This window comes from Puma concolor, chromosome B4 (assembly GCF_028749965.1).
Source record: "Puma concolor isolate L17-30 chromosome B4, mPumCon1.1.hap2, whole genome shotgun sequence".
In the NCBI taxonomy this organism is placed as follows: Eukaryota; Metazoa; Chordata; class Mammalia; order Carnivora; family Felidae; genus Puma; species Puma concolor.
Window position 1 is genome coordinate 99,980,766 of NC_141673.1, and position 21,192 is coordinate 100,001,957.

Genomic DNA, 21,192 nt, shown 5'->3' on the forward strand with positions numbered 1-21,192 from the left:
CTCTGTCTCCTCCCCCCTCCCCTGCTTGAGTGCCCTCTCACTCTCTCTCTTTCTAAAACAAAACACAAAAAACCCAAACCCCCCCCCCAAAAAAAAAACAAAACAAAAAAAGAAAATGTGTTCTGGGAGAAGTCACGGCTCTGGACCGCATAAAATGTCTCGAGTCTTAACCACCGCCTCCATAACCACTCTCCCCTGTCACTCTTCTCCATATAGCTGTAATCTCCACCAGATCCAGAGGTTTAGTCTCACCTACAACAAATTTTCACTAAGAAGGATTCCTCCACGGTCGATAACTGCTTGGGTTCCACAACATCCACCTGAAACTTAGGCAGCACTGGGGAGAGTAGAAACAAAAATGGGCAAGAAAAAGGAATTGACCCCTACCGACAGTAGACAGAGGGATATAGAAACAGTGATAATTAAATGAATTAAGTTAAGGGAGGGGACAAGCAAGGCAAAAATGCTCCTAACGTTATTAGCTGGCTTAGCCAGGATTCAAAAACGAATCAAGAATCCCTCCCCGTAGTATATTTTACTGTACCTTTGCTGACTTGGGGGCAAGATTCTGTCCAACGCTCTGACCTGCTGATTCTCCCACCTACCATATTCTTCCACAAGGAAGGTGCCAAAGGTCTTGCCCCCAGCCACTGCCACGGTATAGGTGCCCAGCGTTGCCTCTGGGGCCAGTTGGAAGGACAGGTCCGCAATGCCTTGCTCCGGCATCACTTCCAGCCACTGGGCAATCCTGTTGCTATTTGGGTCCTGCGTTCATTAAAAAGAAACTTCATGACGTACCTGCCCGTCTCTCGCTCTGCGCTACAAAAAGCAGGTAAAGACACAGAGCGCAGGTAAAGAATCCCACACCCTGGGATTCATGACCGCCATGGTCTGCGTCCAGGAAGAAGGGCCCCCCGTTTCATTCATAATTTTCTTTGTGGCTAAGTTTTCATTTATAGTTTTCTTGTTGCTAAATAAATTTTCCTATAGGGCCGGACCCCACTGGGGAAGAAAAGCATCCTTGTGGATTCAAAGAGTCAGATCGAGTCCTCTAAGGTGTTATTGTCAGTTTCAGAAAGTGGGCTTCAGGATAGCCTTTACAGAGAGTTGTTTGTTCTCGGTGCCTATGTAGGGGTAATGCTGAGGGAATTTATCGTAAGCTACCCGACAGATAAGGTAACAGAACAATGGAGGCGATGCCATGAGATATTCCAACTTTCTGGTCCCTGTCCTTCTCGGCACTGCCCACAGGTATTCACGTCATAGCCAACTGCTGAGCGTCTACAAGAACGGCCATGACAACAAGAGGAGTACAGAACTGAGCCCGGTGGAACTCGCGTGGAGCAGAGAAGTCACGGGAATCAGAGTGGGAAGGCTGGTGGCCGCAGGGCAGTGTGTCCTTATCTACAGAGGTTCAGGCCTGAGAGGGTGGGAGAGCACAGGCCAGAGAGCAGGCATGGCTTGGGGGGAATTGTGGGTGCTGGGCCGCGGACTCCATCTTGGGCACTGGGCCAACATCTCAGAGTGGTTTCTGGCCTCGGGGTTGAGCCCCGAAATGATCTCCCCTTTTCCACAGCTGACAGAAAAGGAAAAGAAACTTCTACCTACCTGCAGTTCCACCATGGAGTACTGAAAAGGAAAACCAGACAACGTGGGTTAAAGCAGGATCCGCAGTAAGGATGGGCCGAAAGCAAAATGTTCACGAGGGGCCACCTGGGTGGCTCAGTCGGTTAAGCATCTGGCTGAGGCTCCGGTCATGATCTTACGGTTGGTGAGTTTGAGCCCCACTTTGGGTGAGCCCTGCTTCTCTCTCCCTCTCTCTGCCCCTCATGGGATTCTGTCTCTCCACCCTCTCTCACTTGCGCCCTCTTTCTAAAAAAAAAAAAAAAAAAAAATCACAAGATCTGTCTTTCTCTGAGCCTTTCTAAATGGCTCTTTGGTGCCCCCATAAGGGTAACAATGAGCAAAAGCTTATTGGCTGGGGGAGGAGAGAGAAGAGATTTCCTCAAAGGGATTGCCAGTCTCCAGAAACTGAAGAAATGAAGCTTCTGATGCTTTTGCATCCCTTAGTACTCTACAACACATGCCTTAAAAGAAAGTATTGGGGGAGCCTGGGTGGCTCAGTCAGTTAAGTGCAGACTTTGGTTCAGGTCATAATCTCATGGTTCAAGAGTTCGAGCCCCGCGTCAGGCTCTGTGCTGACAGCTGACAGATGGGAGCCTGGAGCCTGCTTCAGATTCTGTGTCTCCCTCTCTCTCTCTGCCCCTCCCCTGCCCATGCTCTGTCTCTGTTTCTCAAAAATAAGTAAACATTGAAAAAAAATTTTTTAAATGCTTTGTTTAAAAAAATGTTTAATGTTGGGGCGCCTGGGTGGCTCAGTCGGTTGAGCGTCCGACTTCGGCTCAGGTCATGATCTCGCTGTTCGTGAGTTCGAGCCCCACGTCAGGCTCCGTGCTGACAGCTCAGAGCCTGGAGCCTGCTTCCGATTCTGTGTCTCGCTCTGTCTCTGCCCCTCCCCTGCTCATGCTCTGTCTCAAAAATAAATAAACCATTAAAAAAAAATGATTTATTTATTTTTGAGAGAGAGAGAGAGAGAGAGAGAGAAAGAGAATGAGAAAGACAGCATGAGCAGGGGAGGGGCAGAGAGAGAGGCAGGCAGAGGATCCGAAGCAGGCTCCGTGCTGACAGCAGAGAGCCCGATGTGGGGCTCAAACCCAGGAACCGCAAGATCATGACCTGAAGTCAGCCGCTTAACCAATTGACTCACCCAGGTACCGCTAAAAAATACTTTGTTTAAAAGAGTTCCATCAAAGGACCATGTATAGTTTCTTCAAGAAAATGGACGCTAAAACCACTAAGTGCATGGTGAACGGGTTATTGGGCTAAGTGTCAAAGTGTCACCAAAATTACTTGCTAATTAAAAAAAAAAAAAAAAAGACAGGGGTGCCTGGCTGGCTCGGTCAGTACAGCATGTGACTCTTGACCTTGAGGTCATGAATTCAAGCCACAGGTTGGGCATGGAGGTCACATTTAAATAAATAAATAAATAAATAAATAAATAAATAAAATTTTAAAAATTTTAAACAGAAGACATACCTTTACCTGGAGAAATTAGGCTATCACCACCTTACATAAGTAATCAAACTCATCATCACTAATAACGGGACAGTCTGACATTAGGTATCTTCTGAAGAGATACATTGGGTGTTCACAGCATTTCCTGATAAATATTTTAGCCAAAAAGGTTCAGTTTAAATCTAATGAAGACCTCAGAACTACTTCCAGAACATAGGGGAGCAAGTTAGACTACAAAGAAAGACATAATCAGACGAATGAAGAATGTCAGATATTTTGGAGCACGTGGGCGGCTCAGTCAGGTGAGGGTCTGACCCTTGGTTTCAGCTCAGGTCATGATCTCATGGTTGGTGGGGATCAGAGTCCTGTGTTGGGCATGGAGACTGCTTGGGATTCTCTTTCTCCCCCTCTCTCTGCCCCTCTCATTGTCTCTCACAATAAATAAATAAAGTTTTTTTTAAAAAGGAACGTTGAAGGGCACCTGGGTGGCTCAGTCGGTTAAGCATCCGACTTCAGCTCGGGTCATGATCTCGCGGTCTGTGAGTTCAAGCCCCGCGTCGAGCTCTGTGCTGACAGCTCAGAGCCTGGAGCCTGTTTCAGATTCTGTGCCTCCCTCTTTCTCTGACCCTCCCCTGTTCATGCTCTCTCTCTCTCTGTCTCAAAAATAAATAAACATTAAAAAAAAATTTTTTTTAATAAAAAATAAAAAAAGAACGTTGAATATTTTATAAGACAACTAGGTTTCCTCAAAAGTCAATGTCATTTTCTGGAATGGGGACATTCTACAAGTCATTTAGCCTGAGCACTTCTCTCGCTCTCTCTCCTAAAAAATATATAAGGCGACAATGAAAAAATAAGATTATTTTAAATTATGAGAGATTTGAAAGATATAACAATCAAATGTAATGCATGAATTTAATCAGATCCTAGTTTGAAAAAAAAATCAGCCATTTGAAAAAACCTAACCTAAGGCAGGTGTTACATGATAGTAAATGATTCTTATTAATTTCCTTAGGTTTGATAATGAGATCATGATTATTTAAGATGTACTTTTTCTTTTTTTTTTAAGATTAAAAAAAATTTTTTTATGGTTTATTTAGTTATTTTGAGAGAGAGTGTGTGTGCACACGTGCACACACAGGGGAAAGGGGCAGCAAGAGAGGGAGAGAGAGAATCCCAAGCACACTCTGCCTTGTCAGTGCAGAGCTGGACATGGGGCTCGATCTCACCAACCGTGAGATCATGACCCGATCCAAAATCAAGAGTCGGACGCTTAAGCAGTCGAGCCACACAGGCACCCCTAACGATTTCAAGCAATCTGTACACTCATCATGGGGCTCAAACTCACATCCCCGAGATCAAGAGTCGCATGACCTACAGACTGAGCCAGCCAGGTGCCCCTGAGATATGCTTTTTAAGAGATACATGCAGGGGCGCCTGCGTGGCTCATTCGGTTGAGCATCCAGCTCGTGATTTCCACCAGGTCGTGATCACAGGATCCTAGGGTCAAGCCCAGAGTCGGGCTCCGTGCTGAGCGCGGAGCCTGCCTGGGATTCTCTCTCTCCCTCTCTCTCTCTGCACCTCCCCTGCTCATGTGCTCGTACATTTCTCAAAATCAATAAATGTGAAATACATACATACATACATACATACATACATAAACGTTAATGCAATTAAAACTCTGATTAGAGACTGTACACCTATTAAGTTCAGGGCATTCCAAGTAGTATTACATACACTTAAAAACTAAATGGGATTGGGGCACCTGGGTGGCTCAGTCAGTTGAGCGTCCGACTTCGGCTCAGGTCATGATCTCGCGGCCCGTGAGTTCGAGCCCCGCGTCGGGCTCTGTGCTGACCACTCAGAGCCTGGAGCCTGCTTCCGATTCTGTGTCTCCCTCTCTCTCTGCCCCTCCCCCGTTCATGCTCTGTCTCTCTCTGTCTCAAAAATAAATAAACGTTAAAAAAAAAAAAAACTAAATGGGATTGAAAACTGGAATTTAGATGTGCGGTCTCAGAGAGGGTTCAAGGGCTGCATCTCACTTGGAAGGAAACGGAAATGAAGTCAAGGTGGTGTTTGCCTTTGATTCTTGGGCCAAGCACCACGTCATGTCAAGGCAGCTGTCAGCCTGAATATCAAGGATCATGGCAGTTCTTCAGAAAAACCAAAAAAAATGAGAGGTAAGGATTAGAGGGACAGAAAAATTTCCCCCTTCTAGTTTCTTTGGCTAGTCTAGTAATCCAAAGACAGATTAGCAGGAGAAAAACATTTGATTACTGGCATTTGGGAGCCCCACAAAGACAATGAGACCCCAAGGCAGTCAGGCGATTGAGGCTTCTGTACCATCCTGAGCTAAGGAATGGCAAAGGTGCCTGGGGTTTCAAAGGGACACCGGGCAAGTCACAGGGAGAGCAGAAGAACAAATGGTTGGTAATCAAATCTTTGCCTTACCATGTAGATAAATTTTTTTTTTTTTTTTTTTTTTTTTTGAGAGAGAGAGAGAGAGAACACGCGCAAGAGAGCACAGGAGCAGGGGGAGAGGGGCAGAAGGAGACAGAGAGAGAATCTTAAGCAGTCTCCAGGCTCAATATGGAGCCCGACTTGGGGCTCGATTCCACGACCCTGGGATCATGACCTGTACCGAAATCAAGAGTCGACACGCTCAACCGACTGAGCGACCGAGGTGCCCCCAGATAAATCCTTTAGATAAAAAAAGTTATATCTGGTAACTGGGCCAGGCCTCCTATTTCAGTTCTCTAAGTCAGTTAAGAGAGGGGTAAAAAAAAAAAATGTTTTTTGAGTATGCTGGCTCTTGACTACCCGCAGTTCAAAACAATCCACGTGCCACAGTGGCCCATTTTGAGGTGGCACATTCCATTCCCCTTCGGGGTCAAAGGAGAGGCTTGAGACTTTCACAAACCAGAGCTATACAGACAATAAGGAGACAAAAATGAGATTACTATGGATGGCTAAAAATTAGAGAAAAAGAACACTTCTCAGATAACAAAGTACTTTCCTCACACGGAGAGTCAAGAGGCGGGAAGAATACCAATTACTTAGAAGCAGGCTCTGGTAAACAACAAGTGTTCAGGTAAGAAGACAGCGTTTCCCCCTGGAAGTAGGCTGAGGTTTCTGGATAAATGGGTGTTGCCACCAAAGTAGATAGGCTCGGTTAATCTCAAGTATACTTCAGTCGCTTAACTTCACAATTGCTGTCCCTCAGTTTCTTAGTAAAATTCCTTTAGTTGATTTCAGTGTTTCAAACAGGAGTTTCAAATTTGGAACTTGGAGTAGGGGGCTGGCTAAAGAAATGGTGTAGGGGAGAAGGAGTAATTTTAAGATAGAAAGAGAGAATAGCTATGGAAATCAGAACAACTCTCAGTAACGGGGTCTAATTTGAGCAGAGCAGAGATCATAGAAGAAGGGTAGTTAATGGGACCCTTAACCTTCAGGCACCTTCAGGGGCCAGTGGAGTCTAAAATAATAGTTGGCTGTGGTCACATTTTCCCCTAGCCTCTCCTCTCTGCTCTGGAATTAACAGTCTGTTAAGAAATAACTAGTCAATATTAAACCCGATTGATACAGGGGCGCCTGGGTGGCGCAGTCGGTTAAGCGTCCGACTTCAGCCAGGTCACGATCTCGCGGTCCGTGAATTCGAGCCCCGCGTCGGGCTCTGGGCTGATGGCTCAGAGCCTGGAGCCTGTTTCCAATTCTGTGTCTCCCTCTCTCTCTGCCCCTCCCCCGTTCATGCTCTGTCTCTCTCTGTCCCAAAAATAAATAAAAAAACATTGAAAAAAAAAGTAAAAAAAAAAAAACCCGATTGATACAGAAAGGATACAGGTGACAGGAAGGAGAAGCTAAAAAGAATTCCAAATTGGGAAAGAAAGTAATGGCAGAGGAAGCTACTCATCAAGAAGCTCATAGCTTCTACAACCCAGCAATTGCACTACTAGGGATTTATCCAAGGGATACAGGGGTGCTGTTTCAAAGGGGTACATGCACCCCCATGTTTATAGCAGCACTATCGACAATAGCCAAAGTCTGGAAAGAGCCCAAATGTCCATCAATGGATGAATGGATGAAGAAGATGTGGGATATATATACGAGGGAGTATTACTCGGCCATCAAAAAGGATGAAATCTTGCCCTTTGCAACTACGTGGATGGAACTAGAGGGCATTATGCTAAGGGAAATTAGTCAGAGAAAGACAAATATCATATGGCTTCACTCATATGAGGACTTTAAGATACAAAACAGATGAACACAAGGGAAGGGAAACAAAAATCATGTAAAAACAGGGAGGGGGACAAAACAGAAGAGACTCTTAAATATGGAGGACAAACAGAGGGTTACTGGAGGGGTTGTGGGTGGGGGGATGGTCTCAATGGGTAAAGGGCATTAAGGAATCTACTCCTGAAATCATTGTTGCACTATATGCTAACTAACTTAGATATAAGTGAAAAAAAATTTTTTTAATTAAAAATTAAAAAATAAAAAAATTGAAAAGAGCCTAAAAATGAAATATGAGGATAATGGTTAAAAAAAAAAAAAAAAAGCTCATAGCTTCACAGCACGGAGAGGAAAGAAACTCTGAGAAGGGGAGATGGAAATAACAATAATGCTGCCCTATGATTATCTTTAAAAGCTTCATGACACATCATGTATCATGGGCTGTGAATGAAGGGCAAAGAAGGCAGCAGAAATGTCTGAGAGGTGAGGTAAGTGTTTCAGAAATATAAAAATGACACAAGCCCTAAATTGAGATCAAACCTATCAAAAGGCTTATGATTCCAGGGACTGAGTTGTTTAAGGAACCTTTAAGTAATTGCCAAGTGTTACCACATTTTTTTACCTTAGGCATGTAATGTAGCCTTAGGAGAATTGCCTACTTTATAAATCACCTTGCCTTGTAGTAAAAAAAACAAACAAAAAAAAAGATGGTGGGACTGGATATTCTTATTTCTAATTTTTGTTAGGAGTACTCCTGAATTATTTCTTTTTTTTTTTTTTCCAGTGTTTATTTGACAGAGACAGAGAGAGACAGAGCGCAAGCGGGGGAGAGGCAGAGAGAGAGGGAGACACAGAATCTGAAGAGGCTCCAGGCTCTGAGCTGTCAGCACAGAGCCCGATGTAGGGCTCATAGCCACGAACCATGAGATCACTACCTGAGCCTCAGTCGGATGCTCAACCGCCTGAGCCACTCAGGCGTCCCCCCTGAATTATTTCTAATTTTTGAACTGCAAAGTCATGTGGTATCACTCCTGGAGAGAAAATCTTGAAGTTTTCAAAAACTCTTCTATGTTATTTATTTGTTTGTTTGTTTGTTTGTTTATATTTGAGAGAGGAAGAGAGAGTGTGCATGCGCTCACATGCATGCGCATGTGGGGGGGGGGGGGCGGGCAGAAAGAGACAAAGAGAAAGAATCCCAAGCAGTCTCCACCATCAGCACGGAGCCTGATGTGAGGCTCGATCCCACAACCCTGGAATCATGACCTGAGCCGAAATCGAGTCAGACGCTCAACCTACCGAGCCACCCAGCACCCCTGTAGAAACTCTTAAAACGACAGTGGAGGGGCTCCTGGCGGGGCTCAGTCAATTGAACATCCATCACTTGATTTGGGCTCAGGTCATGAGCCTGAGATTCTTGGAAGTCTCTCCCTCTGTCTCTCTCTCTCTCTCTCTCCCCCTCCCATCCCGCCACTCTCCCCCACTGGCACTCGCATGCTCTCTCTCTCTCAAAAATTTTTAAAAAATAAAAAATAAAATAACATGGAAAACATTTAAAACGGGCAGTGGATACAAGCACGTCTCAGGCATATTAACCTAACTGATGTTCGCAGCTATCAGCTTAAGAACTGGCACCTCTGGCTGTTTTTAGGCTGCTGGGGACTGGCAGGCTTTCGACCCGTGCCCTGAGGCTAGCACAGCATTCTGCTCCTCAGAGGACTTCACCTCATCACGCTCTTAGGAAGAATCTCTTCTCCTTCTCCCTGCTCTATCTCAGTCTGCCCTACCGTCTCCCCTTCCCTCTTCCCAACTGAATTCTCACCTTGTCATTCACGGGAAGAAAGCTGCTGTTCAGGGTGACGATGCGGAAATGCACTAGAATAGAATAGGCATCAATGGCAAAGGGATTTCCCCCTCTCCAATCCTTCTTCCACTCTTTCCACTCCCCGCTGCCTCCCCCCCCCCCCCCCCCCCACTTCTGAGTCAGCAAAACCTGGTCAGGGTTTACTTTTAAAAAACAAACAAACAAACAAACAAACACACACACACAACAAACAACCTAAACTGACAGACAGATAAAAGCCCCTGACTTGGAAACATCATACTGGAATGCCCTTCTAGGGAAGAAGGCACAAAGTACAAATATCAGGAGCTTAAGCCAAATGCTTTTGATGCTTTCTTATTCATAGACAAGCAGCTCACCATAAGACACAGCAGCCCAGCTACACTGATCAAACGCCATTCCCGGAAAATGTATACTTTTGTTTCAGACACACACACACACACACACGCACGCACGCACGCGCGCGCGCGCGCGCGCGCGCGCCCAACTCCACCCGCTTTTCTCTGCTTCCGTAACACAGCAGACATTCCACACTTGTCACGCTTCATCCCTCCAGAACTTTCTCCCTCCTGCCCCATAGGCCTACCCCCAAACCACAAAGCCCCTCTTTCTGGAATACGGGCGGTGGTTTCCCCAGTCTTTTGTCGAATCCCCTACGTATGCCTCTTACCTTTGTGCCCCGGGTTGTAGATGGGCTTGTCAGTTTGTATAAAGATGCCGTTCTCCTGCCTCTGAATCAGAACCTTTTTCTTCTCCACAAAATTGATGTTATTTCCAGTTCCCGACACCCAGATTGTAGCCACTTCTTCTGTGCCACCAGCAGGAGGTGGTACCTGGACAAGAGAAGGGGGCTCTGGAGGAGCAGGATGTTGGGGAATGAATCAACTGGTCTCAACCCCAGAGTGGGAGGGTGGAAGGAAAGAGCTGAGTTAGAGGCGGGTAGCAAAGTTAGGGCCGTAAGACACATTGCCAGGGAAAAGAAGGGAAACGATATTCAGAGGTTAAGGTCAACAACTAAAGGAAGAAATCCAAGGTCAAGGAAATGGTGAATGAGTTATGGCCAGGAGCTGAGTTTACGTTTAGGGGAGATAAGTTTAAAGACCGTGGCAAAAGTAAGGCAACAGAAATCGTACTTACAATCAGATTGTGCCAAGTGTCTCCAAAGAAGGATAAGAAAGGAAGGGAGCAGATTCAGGGTTGAATCTGTGCTTACCAGAAAGGAGGTGCAATGGAAGTGTCTCTTCTTCAACCCAGAGGTTTCTAGCAACTTCTGGGTCTTGTCTTTGGTCTCCAGAGTAATAGTGAATTTTACATCATGGTTCCCAGGGCTCAGATCCAGACAAACTTTCTGGGTAGAGGGGAAGTTAAGCTGGGCTGGTAAGGTCACCAGGTAGTTTCTATTAAGGAAATATAAGGGTTTCAGGGCAGTAATGATATATTCAGGCAGTGAAAAATTAAGCTCTCTCCTAAGAACTCAGCATATAGCAGTGAAATAAGCAGACTGAGCCCTTGCCTTTAGGAATCTTATTTTCTATAATGGAGAAACAGATGAGTAACAAATAACTCAGTGCATAGCCTTAAACCTCCCACAATCACTAGGAGACCATCACTGAGAACCTATACCTAGGGTACCAAGAAGGAAATTAATTCTATTACAGAGAACAGGGTATTAGGACTCTATTGTATTTTAACATTATCTTTTTTTTTTTTTTTTAACATTATCTTTCCTAAGGCTCCCTTTTGATGCCTCAGCCTTTCTCTCTGGGTAAAGGAGAAATGAAACCAAAGAAGGAACAGATGAGAAGGAAATTAAAATAAGTCAAAGGTTATCTCTTCTCCCGCATATTTACATTTGAGAAAAATAGACAAAGAAGCCACCTGCCCTACATCACCTCTGACACCAAGCACTTACGGGAGAGATTTTTCTGCAATGGCTGGTGACAGGGCCAATATTCCTAGAAGGAGTTGAGCCCACATCTTTGCGGGTGAGACAGACTCCTCAAGAGCAGGAAGCAGAAATCTGGGTCCCCGCTATAGCATATATATTAACCCCACAGGGTGTGGAGTTTTTATTAATGCTCCAGCCAATAACCTACTGGAGCCCCAGGCTAAGGTGGTAACCCAGGGTAGGACCTTTGCCACTTCCTCAAGTTTATTTCTCCCTGAAATATTCATACTGGCTCAGCCAGTTCGTAATACCTGTTCTGGGGGAAAACCCAGGGCTGAGTATTCATAGTGGTAATGCTCTTGGAACAAATTTTGGACTCCTCCCTTTTTTTCTGGTGTCATTCCAAATTTCCGTCCATGTTTGATCTTTGCTCTCTTTTTTATGATCCTATTAAGACATTATTTGGGAACACAGGTATGGGTGTTCTATACACAGGTATAGAAAAGCAGTCTATCTACTTGGGAATTTAAAAAAATTCCCGTGACTGTAAGGAAATAGGGACATATACACTCCTTACAAAAGTATAAATGGACAACCTTTCTGAAGGCAATTTCACACACATCAAAAGCCTTTCAGATCTGCGTGTTCTATGACTCAGCAATTCCTACTTTGGAAATGTTTCTTAATGCGGAAAGAAAGCATGCATGTATGCAAAAGATGTAGTTACTAAGTTGCTTCACAGTGTTCTTTATAATGGCAAGACTTTAAAAAAAAATTTTTAAGTGTATTTATTTTGAGAGAGAGAGAGCGCAAGTAGAAGAGGGACAGAGAGAGAGAGAGAGAGAGAGAGAAAATCCCAAGCAGACTCCGCACCACCAGTGCCGAGCCCAATGTGGGGCTTGCACTCACGGACTGCAAGATTATGACCTGAGCGGAAGTCAAATGCTTAACCTACTGAGCCACCCGGCCACCCCTAAAATGGCAAGACTTGAATGCCGCCTACAGCATAAATCAGTAGGGATACTTTCTGGAGCACTGAACAACCCAAATCAAACCAACTTAAACAAAAAAGGATTTTTGGTAACTGGGGTGGATCACACACAGAGAACTGAAGGAACCAGAGAAACTGAACATGTTATGGCCCGAAGTCAGAGAACTGATGCTGCCAGGACTCACTTCTCCCAATCTTTCAGTCCCGCCACACACAGGATTTCCTTCAAGCAGTGGAGAAGAGGGAGCTGTGAATCCTTCCAGCTCTATGATCCCAAGAGACAGAAATTTTTCATCTATGTTAGGGAAATTTCTGAAGAAGGATTTTGTTCCTCCTTCTCTCACATGCTCACCTCTGAATCAATCATTGTAGCCAGAATACTACGAGGGGGAGGACCTGGGTCCTTCTTACCACCCAAAGGCCAGCAGGATGAAGCAACCCCAAAGAGACATGTGGCATTGACCAAAGGAAGTTCTCTTCCACCGCTATGTCGGGGTAAAGATGCTGGGAAAATCAAATGTTAGGTCTATTACAGTGCCCAATCATTTTAATTTGGTTGAAAAAACTGCCAGATTAATATAAAACAACAATAAACAGCCGCTACAAATAATCTTCTCATGGGGCACCTGGGCGGTTCAGTCGATTAAGTGTCCGACTCTTGGTTTTGGCTCCGGTCGTGATCTCGCGGTTTCGTGGGTTCCAACCTCCACGCTGGGCTCTGTGCTGACAGCATGGAGCCTCCTTGGGATCCTCTCTCTCTCTCCCTCTCTCTGCCCTTCCCCCACCCGCACTCTCTCTGTTTCTCTCAAAATAAATACATAAACTTTAAAAAAATAACAATATTTTCATGACAAGGGGAACTGTTTGCAGTACTAGTTGAACGGCAGGGAGGGAAGGGGGAATATGGTACAAAACAACATGTAGGAAGTGTCATTTCCATTTAGGATGTAAAAAAAAAAAACCTGAAAAGAGCATTTTTCCCTACCTGATAGTGAGAAAAGGCCAGATGAAGTGCAAAATGCCAACTTTTCTTGAACCAAAAAGTTGAACGTGAGAGCCGAGCCAAGGTTGCTGGTCAACTAAGTAGCCTGAAATCCAAGGAGGCACAGCTCCTCCGGAGAGGAGACTGAGTGTTGAACGGTCTCATCTATGCCAGAACATGGGAGGTGTTTGGGCCCTCACACAAGCCAGTACGAACGCAACTAAAATTTCAATGATTTACTAAAAGTCTAGTGTGGACTGGAGTAACTACAAGGACGCTCTGTGTGCCACAAGGGGGGCTTATATTCACTTACAGGTCTGTCCTCAAAGGTGTTTTCCGTGACCTTTACCAAGTGCTCACGAGAAAGACTGGATACAGAATAAGACTGAAAAGAGCTTCCCTTAGTAGTGTAGACAAGAGAGAACAGTATTTATGTATTCCATAGGAAAAGCCCCAGCTGCCCAGAGTCCTTTAAGCCTCTGGGTAGAAGCAGTAAATACCGTTGCCCCTTCTGGTGCACAGGTAAATACCCGTAGTTGTCCGGGGATGGATAGAGGAAGAAGAAGAAGAAGGAGGAGGAGGAGGAGGAGGAGAAAGAAGGAGAAGCAGAAGGAGAAGGAGAAGGAGAAGAAACCTACCCCAGAGGGAGGGAAAAGAAACAGACCTCAGCCCAGAAGTCTATACCAATGCTCTCAGAAGTTTCCTAAGACTGAAAGAACAGCAGGAAAATCTTTTCTTTTCTTTTCTTTTTTTTTTTTAAATTTTTTTTTTCAACGTTTATTTATTTTTGGGACAGAGAGAGACAGAGCATGAACGGGGGAGGGGCAGAGAGAGAGGGAGACACAGAATCGGAAACAGGCTCCAGGCTCTGAGCCATCAGCCCAGAGCCCGACGCGGGGCTCGAACTCACGGACCGCGAGATCGTGACCTGGCTGAAGTCGGACGCTTAACCGACTGCGCCACCCAGGCGCCCCAGGAAAATCTTTTCCACACAAGACCTGCCACAGATACAAAGGAGAGTTTGGTTGGGAGTAGAGGCAGGAATCCTAAGAAAATCTCACCCTCCAGGGCCCAGGCATATCAACTACCTATCAACAGAGCCACTGAACCCTGTCACCAGCACTCGAAGCAAAAACATAATGAGTAGAAGCAGTCCACCACCGGCAGAGGGGCAAAATATGGAGAGAGACCAGCTCTGTGGCACCTATAATGTGTATGGGGAAGGCCGAGAGGAGAAAGTGGTGAATAAACACCGAGGTCTCCAGCATTCCAGACCCGACCCTAAGCATCAGGCATCCTAAGAGGAGTCCAAAGCCTATGGTGCACTGAAAATAACCTTGGCAAGAGCAAACCCTAAATCCACCCCATCTTTTAACTAGCATGACTTCATCCGCTGTGATCAACTGCCCGAGAAGAGATGTGTCCCTTTCTAGGGTCACGATCTCACGGTCTGTGAGTTCGAGCCCCACGTCGGGCTCTGTGCTGACAGCTCAGAGCCTGGAGCCTGCTTCGGATTCCGGGCTTCCCTCTCTCTCTGCTCCTCCCCCGCTCATGTTCTGTCTCTCTCTCTCTCTCCTTCAAAAATAAATAAAAACATTAAAAAAAAAAAACTTAGAAAAAAAAAAAAGTCTTGAAGAGGGCCAGAGGAATAAAAAACTCATCATGTATAGAAAAGCAAAGGTGAGAGTTACAGCGAACTTCATGAGAAGCAATGTTAGCCGGAAGACAATGACTTGGCGTCTTCAAAATACTGAAAGGAAAGGAAAAAAAAAAAAAACCCACAAAATCCAGTATTCTGTTAGCCAACAAAAACATCTTGTCAAGGAAGGGGAAAAAAAGACTTTTTCAGAGAAACCAAAGGTTCGTGCCAGACCTGTGCTACTGGCAATATTAAAGGGAGTCTTACAGCAGCAGATATGACAGGGGTGACAAACTATAGCCTGCAGGTTAAATCCCGCCCCCCACAGGTTTTGTAAATAAAGTTTTGTTGGAGCACGGTAACACTCATTTGCTCCTGTGCTACCATGGTAGACTTGGAATTCCAAGAGGAATTCCAAGAGACCATTTGTCTTGCAAACCCTCATGATTTACTCTCTGATCATTTCTAGAAAGTTTGCTAACTCCTCTCATAAGATACCAGACAGAAACTGCCCAAATAAATGAAGATCTCTGGAAACGGGATCAAATAAATATAAAAGACATCAAAAAAATTTTTTTAATGTTTATTTATTTTGAGGGAGAGAGAGAGACAGAATGTGAGCAGGGGAGGAGCAGAGAGAGAGGGAGACGCAGAATCTGAAGCAGGCTCCAGGCTCCGAGCTGCGAGCACAGAGTGCAAGGTGGGGCTCGAACTCACAAACCGAAACCATGACCTGGGCCGAAGTCGACGCTTAACTGACTAAGCCACCCAGGCACCCCCATTTTGTGCATCTCTTAAGTACCTCCAAATTAATTCCCTCTGCTTCTGCTCTCCAAACTCTTTCAATGTTCCTTCCCTGTTTGCTTGGTATAATTTTATGATTAATGGCACCATTCGCTCTTTCCTATAGCTAACCTCAGGAAGAAGGAAGTTAGGATCCAGGAAGAAGGATCCACCTTTTATTTTTTTTTAAATAGGCTCCACACCCAACCTGGGGCTGGAATTCACAACACTGAGGTCAAGAGTCACACGCTCTACTGATTGAGCCATCCAGGAATCCCTGAAGAATCTATCTTCTGTCTCAATTGATTTATTAATAAGAGAGACATGGCAAAATGTTTTTTGTTGGGACTCTGTCCCAGAGTTTCTGACTCCTTGGTCTCTGGTGGGGCCTGAGAATTTGCATTTTTTAACATTTTTTTGTTAATATTTTATTTATTTTTGAGAGAGAGAGAGAGAGAGAGACAGCACAACCAGGGGAGGGACAGAGAGAGAGGGAGACAGAGTCTGAAGACAGTCTCCAGGCTCTGAGCTGTCAACATAGAGCGTGACGCAGGGCTCAAACTCAAGAACCGTGAGATCATGACCTGAGCTGAAGTTGGATGTTTAACCAACTGAGCCACCTAGGTGCCCCGAGAATTTGCATTTTTTAAAAAATGTTTATTTATTTTTGAGACAGAGGGAGACAGAGCGCGAGTGGGGGAGGGGCAGAGAGAGAGAGGGAGACACAGAATCTGAAACAGGCTCCAGGCTCTGAGCTGGCAGCACAGAGCCCGACGCGGGGCTCGAACCCACCAACCGTGAGATCATGACCTGAGACGAAGTCAGACGCCGAACCGACTGAGTCGCCCAGGCGCCCCCGAGAATTTGCATTTTGAACAAGTTCCAAGGTGAGGCTGACTTCCCGGTCCAGAGACCGTACTTCGAGAACAGCTGCTGTAATGCTAGATCTAAGAGTAGTCAGAAAGGCTTCCTGGAGTTTAGAGCAAAGTTCTGACAATAAAGGTTCAGAATGTCAACTCTCTTCTGCATTTTCTCCACCAATGTCCAATAGAAAGAGGTCATGAAACTGCCTACCTTTCCCTCTTTGTTCTTGTTCTCTTGCAGTCAGTTCTTCCCAGGACTTCTCTGAACTTAGCATTAGCAATTTTAGTTTGGTACTCTGCTACCTGGAATAAAATGAAAATAGTAACCACATCTGGTAGAAGAAATAAGATGCCAACACTAATGAGCTCTCCGTGGAACGAATCCAGATGAACTCTCCCTTGATAGGAAAGGCGAGTTGTTCAGAAAAAATGAGGGGCTGCCTCTGTGTTTTATTGTCTATAATTTTCGTTAAAATAGACCCATATAAACAGTCACGAGTAAGCAGAACAGTGAATGTTAAATTTAGTCTGCACCGTGGAGTAGTTAGTTAGCACTGGAAGGCCCAGGATATAGATTCACATCTACATTCATCTGGAAATCTCTCTGATGTGCACAGACGATATAACCTCTGAGGACAGGAACTCCGTTTTGCTAAATATCATATCTCTACATTTAATATAGTACCTGGCACCTAGGAAGCTTTCAATCAGTCAACACTGGTGAGTACTGGTGAGGTCAGGATTAGATCTTCCACAAATATCGCATCAGAGCCTTGTTAGGAATACGCTAGGAAACTTGTTTCTACAGGTTAAAATATTCCCTGCATGCTTCTCTCATTCCCACAGCAAACACGCACAGTAAGCACACATACGCATGCACAGAGCAGAGTTCTTATTTAGGTTTGGAACACTTTGTGGTTGCCTCTGGAGGTTCTGATTGCTACGGACACAAGAGAAAAGCAGCATGCCCAATTTCAGTTTTAGTCTACATCAAACAAATTCTTATGTAAATAATCGATTTTATTACACTATATAGTCATAGTCTACAGAAAGTGTATGTAAAGATGAATACCAATTTTTTTTAAATTTTTTTTTTAACGTTTTATTTATTTTTGAGACAGGGAGAGACAGAGCATGAACAGGGGAGGGTCAGAGAGAGGGAGACACAGAATCTGAAATAGGCTCCAGGCTCCGAGCTGTCAGCACAGAGCCCGACGCGGGGCTCGAACTCACGGACCGCGAGATCATGACCTGAGCCGAAGTCGGACGTTCAACCGACCGAGCCACCCAGGCGCCCCAAGATGAATACCAATTTAGAGACACATGAAAGCCAGGGTTTTGAAGTATTCCAAATTAGATTCCATTTTCCTTCTATTATTAATGACTACTTGTCTTTAAATACATGGTTCTAGTCTCTATTTTCCCTCTCGTTTCTGTCTGTCTCTCCCTGAAGTGACCATGAAGGGTCAGTGTCAGTCCTGCCTTATAGACACTTCAAACAGCAAACTATCTGAAAAAGAAACTTTTAAAATTCCCATTTACACTACATTGCATTAAAACCAGTAAAACACTGGGGTGGCTGCGTGGCTCTCAGTCAGGCATCCGACTTCAGCTCAGGCCATGATCTTGCAGTTCGTGAGTTCGAACCCCTTCTTGGGCTCTGTGCTGAGGGCTCAGAGCCTGGAGCCTGCTTTGGATTCTGTGTCTCCTTCTCCTCTCTGCCCCTCCCCAACTCCTGCTGTCTCTCTCTCTCTCTCTCTCTCTCTCTCTCAAAAATAAATAAATATTTAAAAACTAAAACAATAAAATACTTAAGAATAAATTAAAATTTTTTTTCAGTGTTTCCTTATTTTTGAGAGGCAGAGATAGAGCATGAGCGGGGGAGGGACAGAGAGAGGGGGAGACACAGAATCCTTAGCAGGCTCCAAGGTCTGAGTTGTCAGCACAGAGCCTGACACGGGGCTCGAATTCACAAACCATGAGACCATGACCTGAGCCGAAGTCGGATGCCTAACTGACTGAGCCACCCAGGCACCCCAAGAATAAATTTAACTGAGGAGGTGAAAGTTCTGTACATGTAGAAAATATAAGACATTAATAAAAAAAATTGAAGAAGGCACAAATAAGTAGAAAGATATCTCAAATTTATGGATCAGAAGAATTAATACTGTCAAAATGTTCATATTATCCAAAGTAATCTATAGACTCAACGCAATCTCTACCAAAAATCCAGTGGTACTTTTTTCATAGAAATAGAAAAATAAACCCTAAAATTCATATGAAACCACAAAAGTCCTTAAATAGCCAAAGCTTTTTTTTTTTTTTTTTTTTTTGAGAAGGAGAGAAAGAGAGAGAGCATGCACAGACAGAACTGGGGAGAGGGAGAGAGAGAGAGAAACTCAGGCTCCAGGCTCAGCGTCGAGCCTGACAATGCAAGGCTTGATCCCACTACCCTGGAACCCTGGGACCTTGGGACCCGGGGACCATGACCTGAGACAAGATCGAGAATTGGACATTCAACCGACTAAGCTACCCAGGCTCCCCCAAAGCAATCTTGAGAATAACAAAGCTGGAGTCATTACACTTCCTGATTTAAAACTATATTAGAAATCTATAGTATTCGAAACGAAATGGTGCTAGGATTGGAGGGGAAGATGACGGCAGAGTAGAAGGACCCTAAGCTCACCTTGTCCCACGAATAGAATAGATGACTACCAAATCATCCTAAATATCCCAGAAATTGATCTGAAGACTGGCAGAGCAAACACCACAAGTAAAGGCAGAGAAGAGGCCACGTGGAAGAGGAAGCGTGGGGACACAGCTTGGGCTGCACGGAGGGAACTGCCACGGATGCGGAGAAGGGAAGAGACAAATCAGCACACAGGGGGCACATTGGGGTAAATGACTGCCCGTAGCAATTCGCTTGGAAAGCAAGAGGGCCCAAATTTTGTGTTCTCGCAACCAGCCAGGCTTACAGACTGGAGTCAGCATGTCTGGCTCTGGGAGAAATCAGAGGACACTGGGGCCGCTCTTGGAGGAAAGGTAGACAAACCGCCTATGGACATACAGTGCGGAAAGGTCGTTTGCTCATCTCAGAGCACATCCCAGAAAGGCAGCATTCACGGAGAGACCGCGCCGAGAACAACGGAACTGGCCGGGGCCATTTCCCTCCCCCACCCTTCCAGAAACACAGAGCCACCAGCGCAGCACTGACATCACTATGCACCTAACTGGCCTACACCAAGCCCCGCACACTCCCCGCTCTGCACCCCCGAAGAACCACACTTCCCAGTAACTCTTCCCTCAGTCCCAGTACATCGGCCCCTCTCCCCAGAAGACTGGCCCAAACCCCTGCCAACGCCACATCTCCTGACCCAGGAGTTTCGCGAGGCCTCGGTTCGGGTGGCGGCAGCAGGTCTCACTTCACAAGCAGACCGGAGCGCACCTCGCTACGCCGTGCCACGTTCCGGCCAGGAAACAAACACTGCCCACAACAGGCGGAGAGCCTCTGCAGACAACCAGCCTGAAGGATAAAGCAGCCAGGATCCGCTAGCACGCGGAGCACACGTCGGAGACGTTCCCAGAAGTGCCACACTCTGGGGAACAAGGGGACACTACACAGCAGGGCACCGCAGGACCTCCTGTTCATAAAGCCATTACCCTCAAGAGGAGGAGACACAGCTGACTCTCCTAACGCACAGACACAGGCACAGAGACTTAGACAAAATGAGAGGACAGAGGAATCTGTCCCAGATGGAAGCACAGGACAAAGCCAGTTTACTTAAGATGAATTAAGGACTTAAATGTAAGACCAGAGGGGCACCTGGGTGACTCAGTCAGCTGAATGTCCGACTCTTAACTTGCGCCCAGGTTATGGTCTCATGGTTCGTGAGTTCAACACCTGTGTCGGTAAGGAGCCTGCTTGGGATTCTCTCTCTCTCCCCCTCTCTGCCCCTGCCCCACTTGCATGTGGTTTCTCTCTATGTGTGTCTCTGTCTCTATCAAAATAAATAAATAAACTTGTATTAATTAATTAATTAATTAATTAATTAATTAATTAATTAATTAAAATGTAAGACCTGAAATGATAAAACTCTTGGAAGAAAACGGAGGAAAAAAGCCCCTTGACACTGGTCTTGGGAATGATTTTTTTGGATATGTCACCCAAAGCACAAACAACAAAAGCAAAAATAGACCAGCACATCACATTAAAAGCTTCTGCATAGCAAAAGAAATAATCAACGAAATGAAAAATCAACCTATGGAATGAGAGAAAACATTTGCAAACCATCTACCTGATAAAGGATTACCATCCAAAATATATCAGGAACTTGTACAACTCAATAGCAAAAAAAAGCAAGTAATCCAGTCTTAAAACAGGCAGAGGATCTGAATAGATGTTTCTCCAAAGAAGACATACAAATGACCAACAGGTACCTGAAAAGTTCCTCAACATCACTAATCATTAGGGAAATGCAACTCAAAACCACAATGTGGTATCACCTTACACCTGTCAGTATGGCTAGAATAAAAAAGACAAGAAACAGTAAGTGTTGGCAAGGATGTGAAGAAAAAGAAACCCTTGGGTGGCTTAGTCAGTGGAGGGTTCAACTACTGATTTTGGCTCAGGTCATGATCTCAGGGTAATGGGATTAAACCCCTCATCAGGCTCCACACTGAGCCATGGAGCCTGCTAAAGATTCTCTCTTGAAAGAGAAAGAAGAAGAAAGAAAGAAAGAAAGAAAGAAAGAAAGAAAGAAAGAAAGAAAGAAAGAAAGAAAGAAAGAAAGAAAGAAAGAAAGAAAGAAAGAGAGAGAGAGAGAGAGAGAAAGGAAGGAAGGAAGGAAGGAAGAAAGAAGAAAGGAGGGAGGGAGGGAGGGGAAGGGAAGGGAAGGGAAGGG

The 21,192-nt window shown here is 45.2% G+C and overlaps 1 protein-coding gene across 1 annotated transcript in view; it reads right to left on the reverse strand.

The window, feature by feature from the left end:
• Window positions 1–16,592, reverse strand: part of A2ML1 (alpha-2-macroglobulin like 1) — a 49,760-nt gene extending 33,168 nt beyond the window's left edge. The window contains exons 1-7 of the mRNA XM_086714138.1: window positions 16,503–16,592; window positions 10,359–10,542; window positions 9,816–9,978; window positions 9,125–9,177; window positions 1,609–1,629; window positions 606–765; window positions 253–337 (exon numbers count right to left, since the gene is read on the reverse strand). Of these exons, the coding sequence (XP_086570264.1) occupies window positions 253–337; window positions 606–765; window positions 1,609–1,623 (260 nt within the window). The 5' untranslated portion in view covers window positions 1,624–1,629; window positions 9,125–9,177; window positions 9,816–9,978; window positions 10,359–10,542; window positions 16,503–16,592. The remainder of the gene's footprint in view (window positions 1–252; window positions 338–605; window positions 766–1,608; window positions 1,630–9,124; window positions 9,178–9,815; window positions 9,979–10,358; window positions 10,543–16,502) is intronic.
• Between the last annotated feature and the right edge of the window lie 4,600 nt (window positions 16,593–21,192).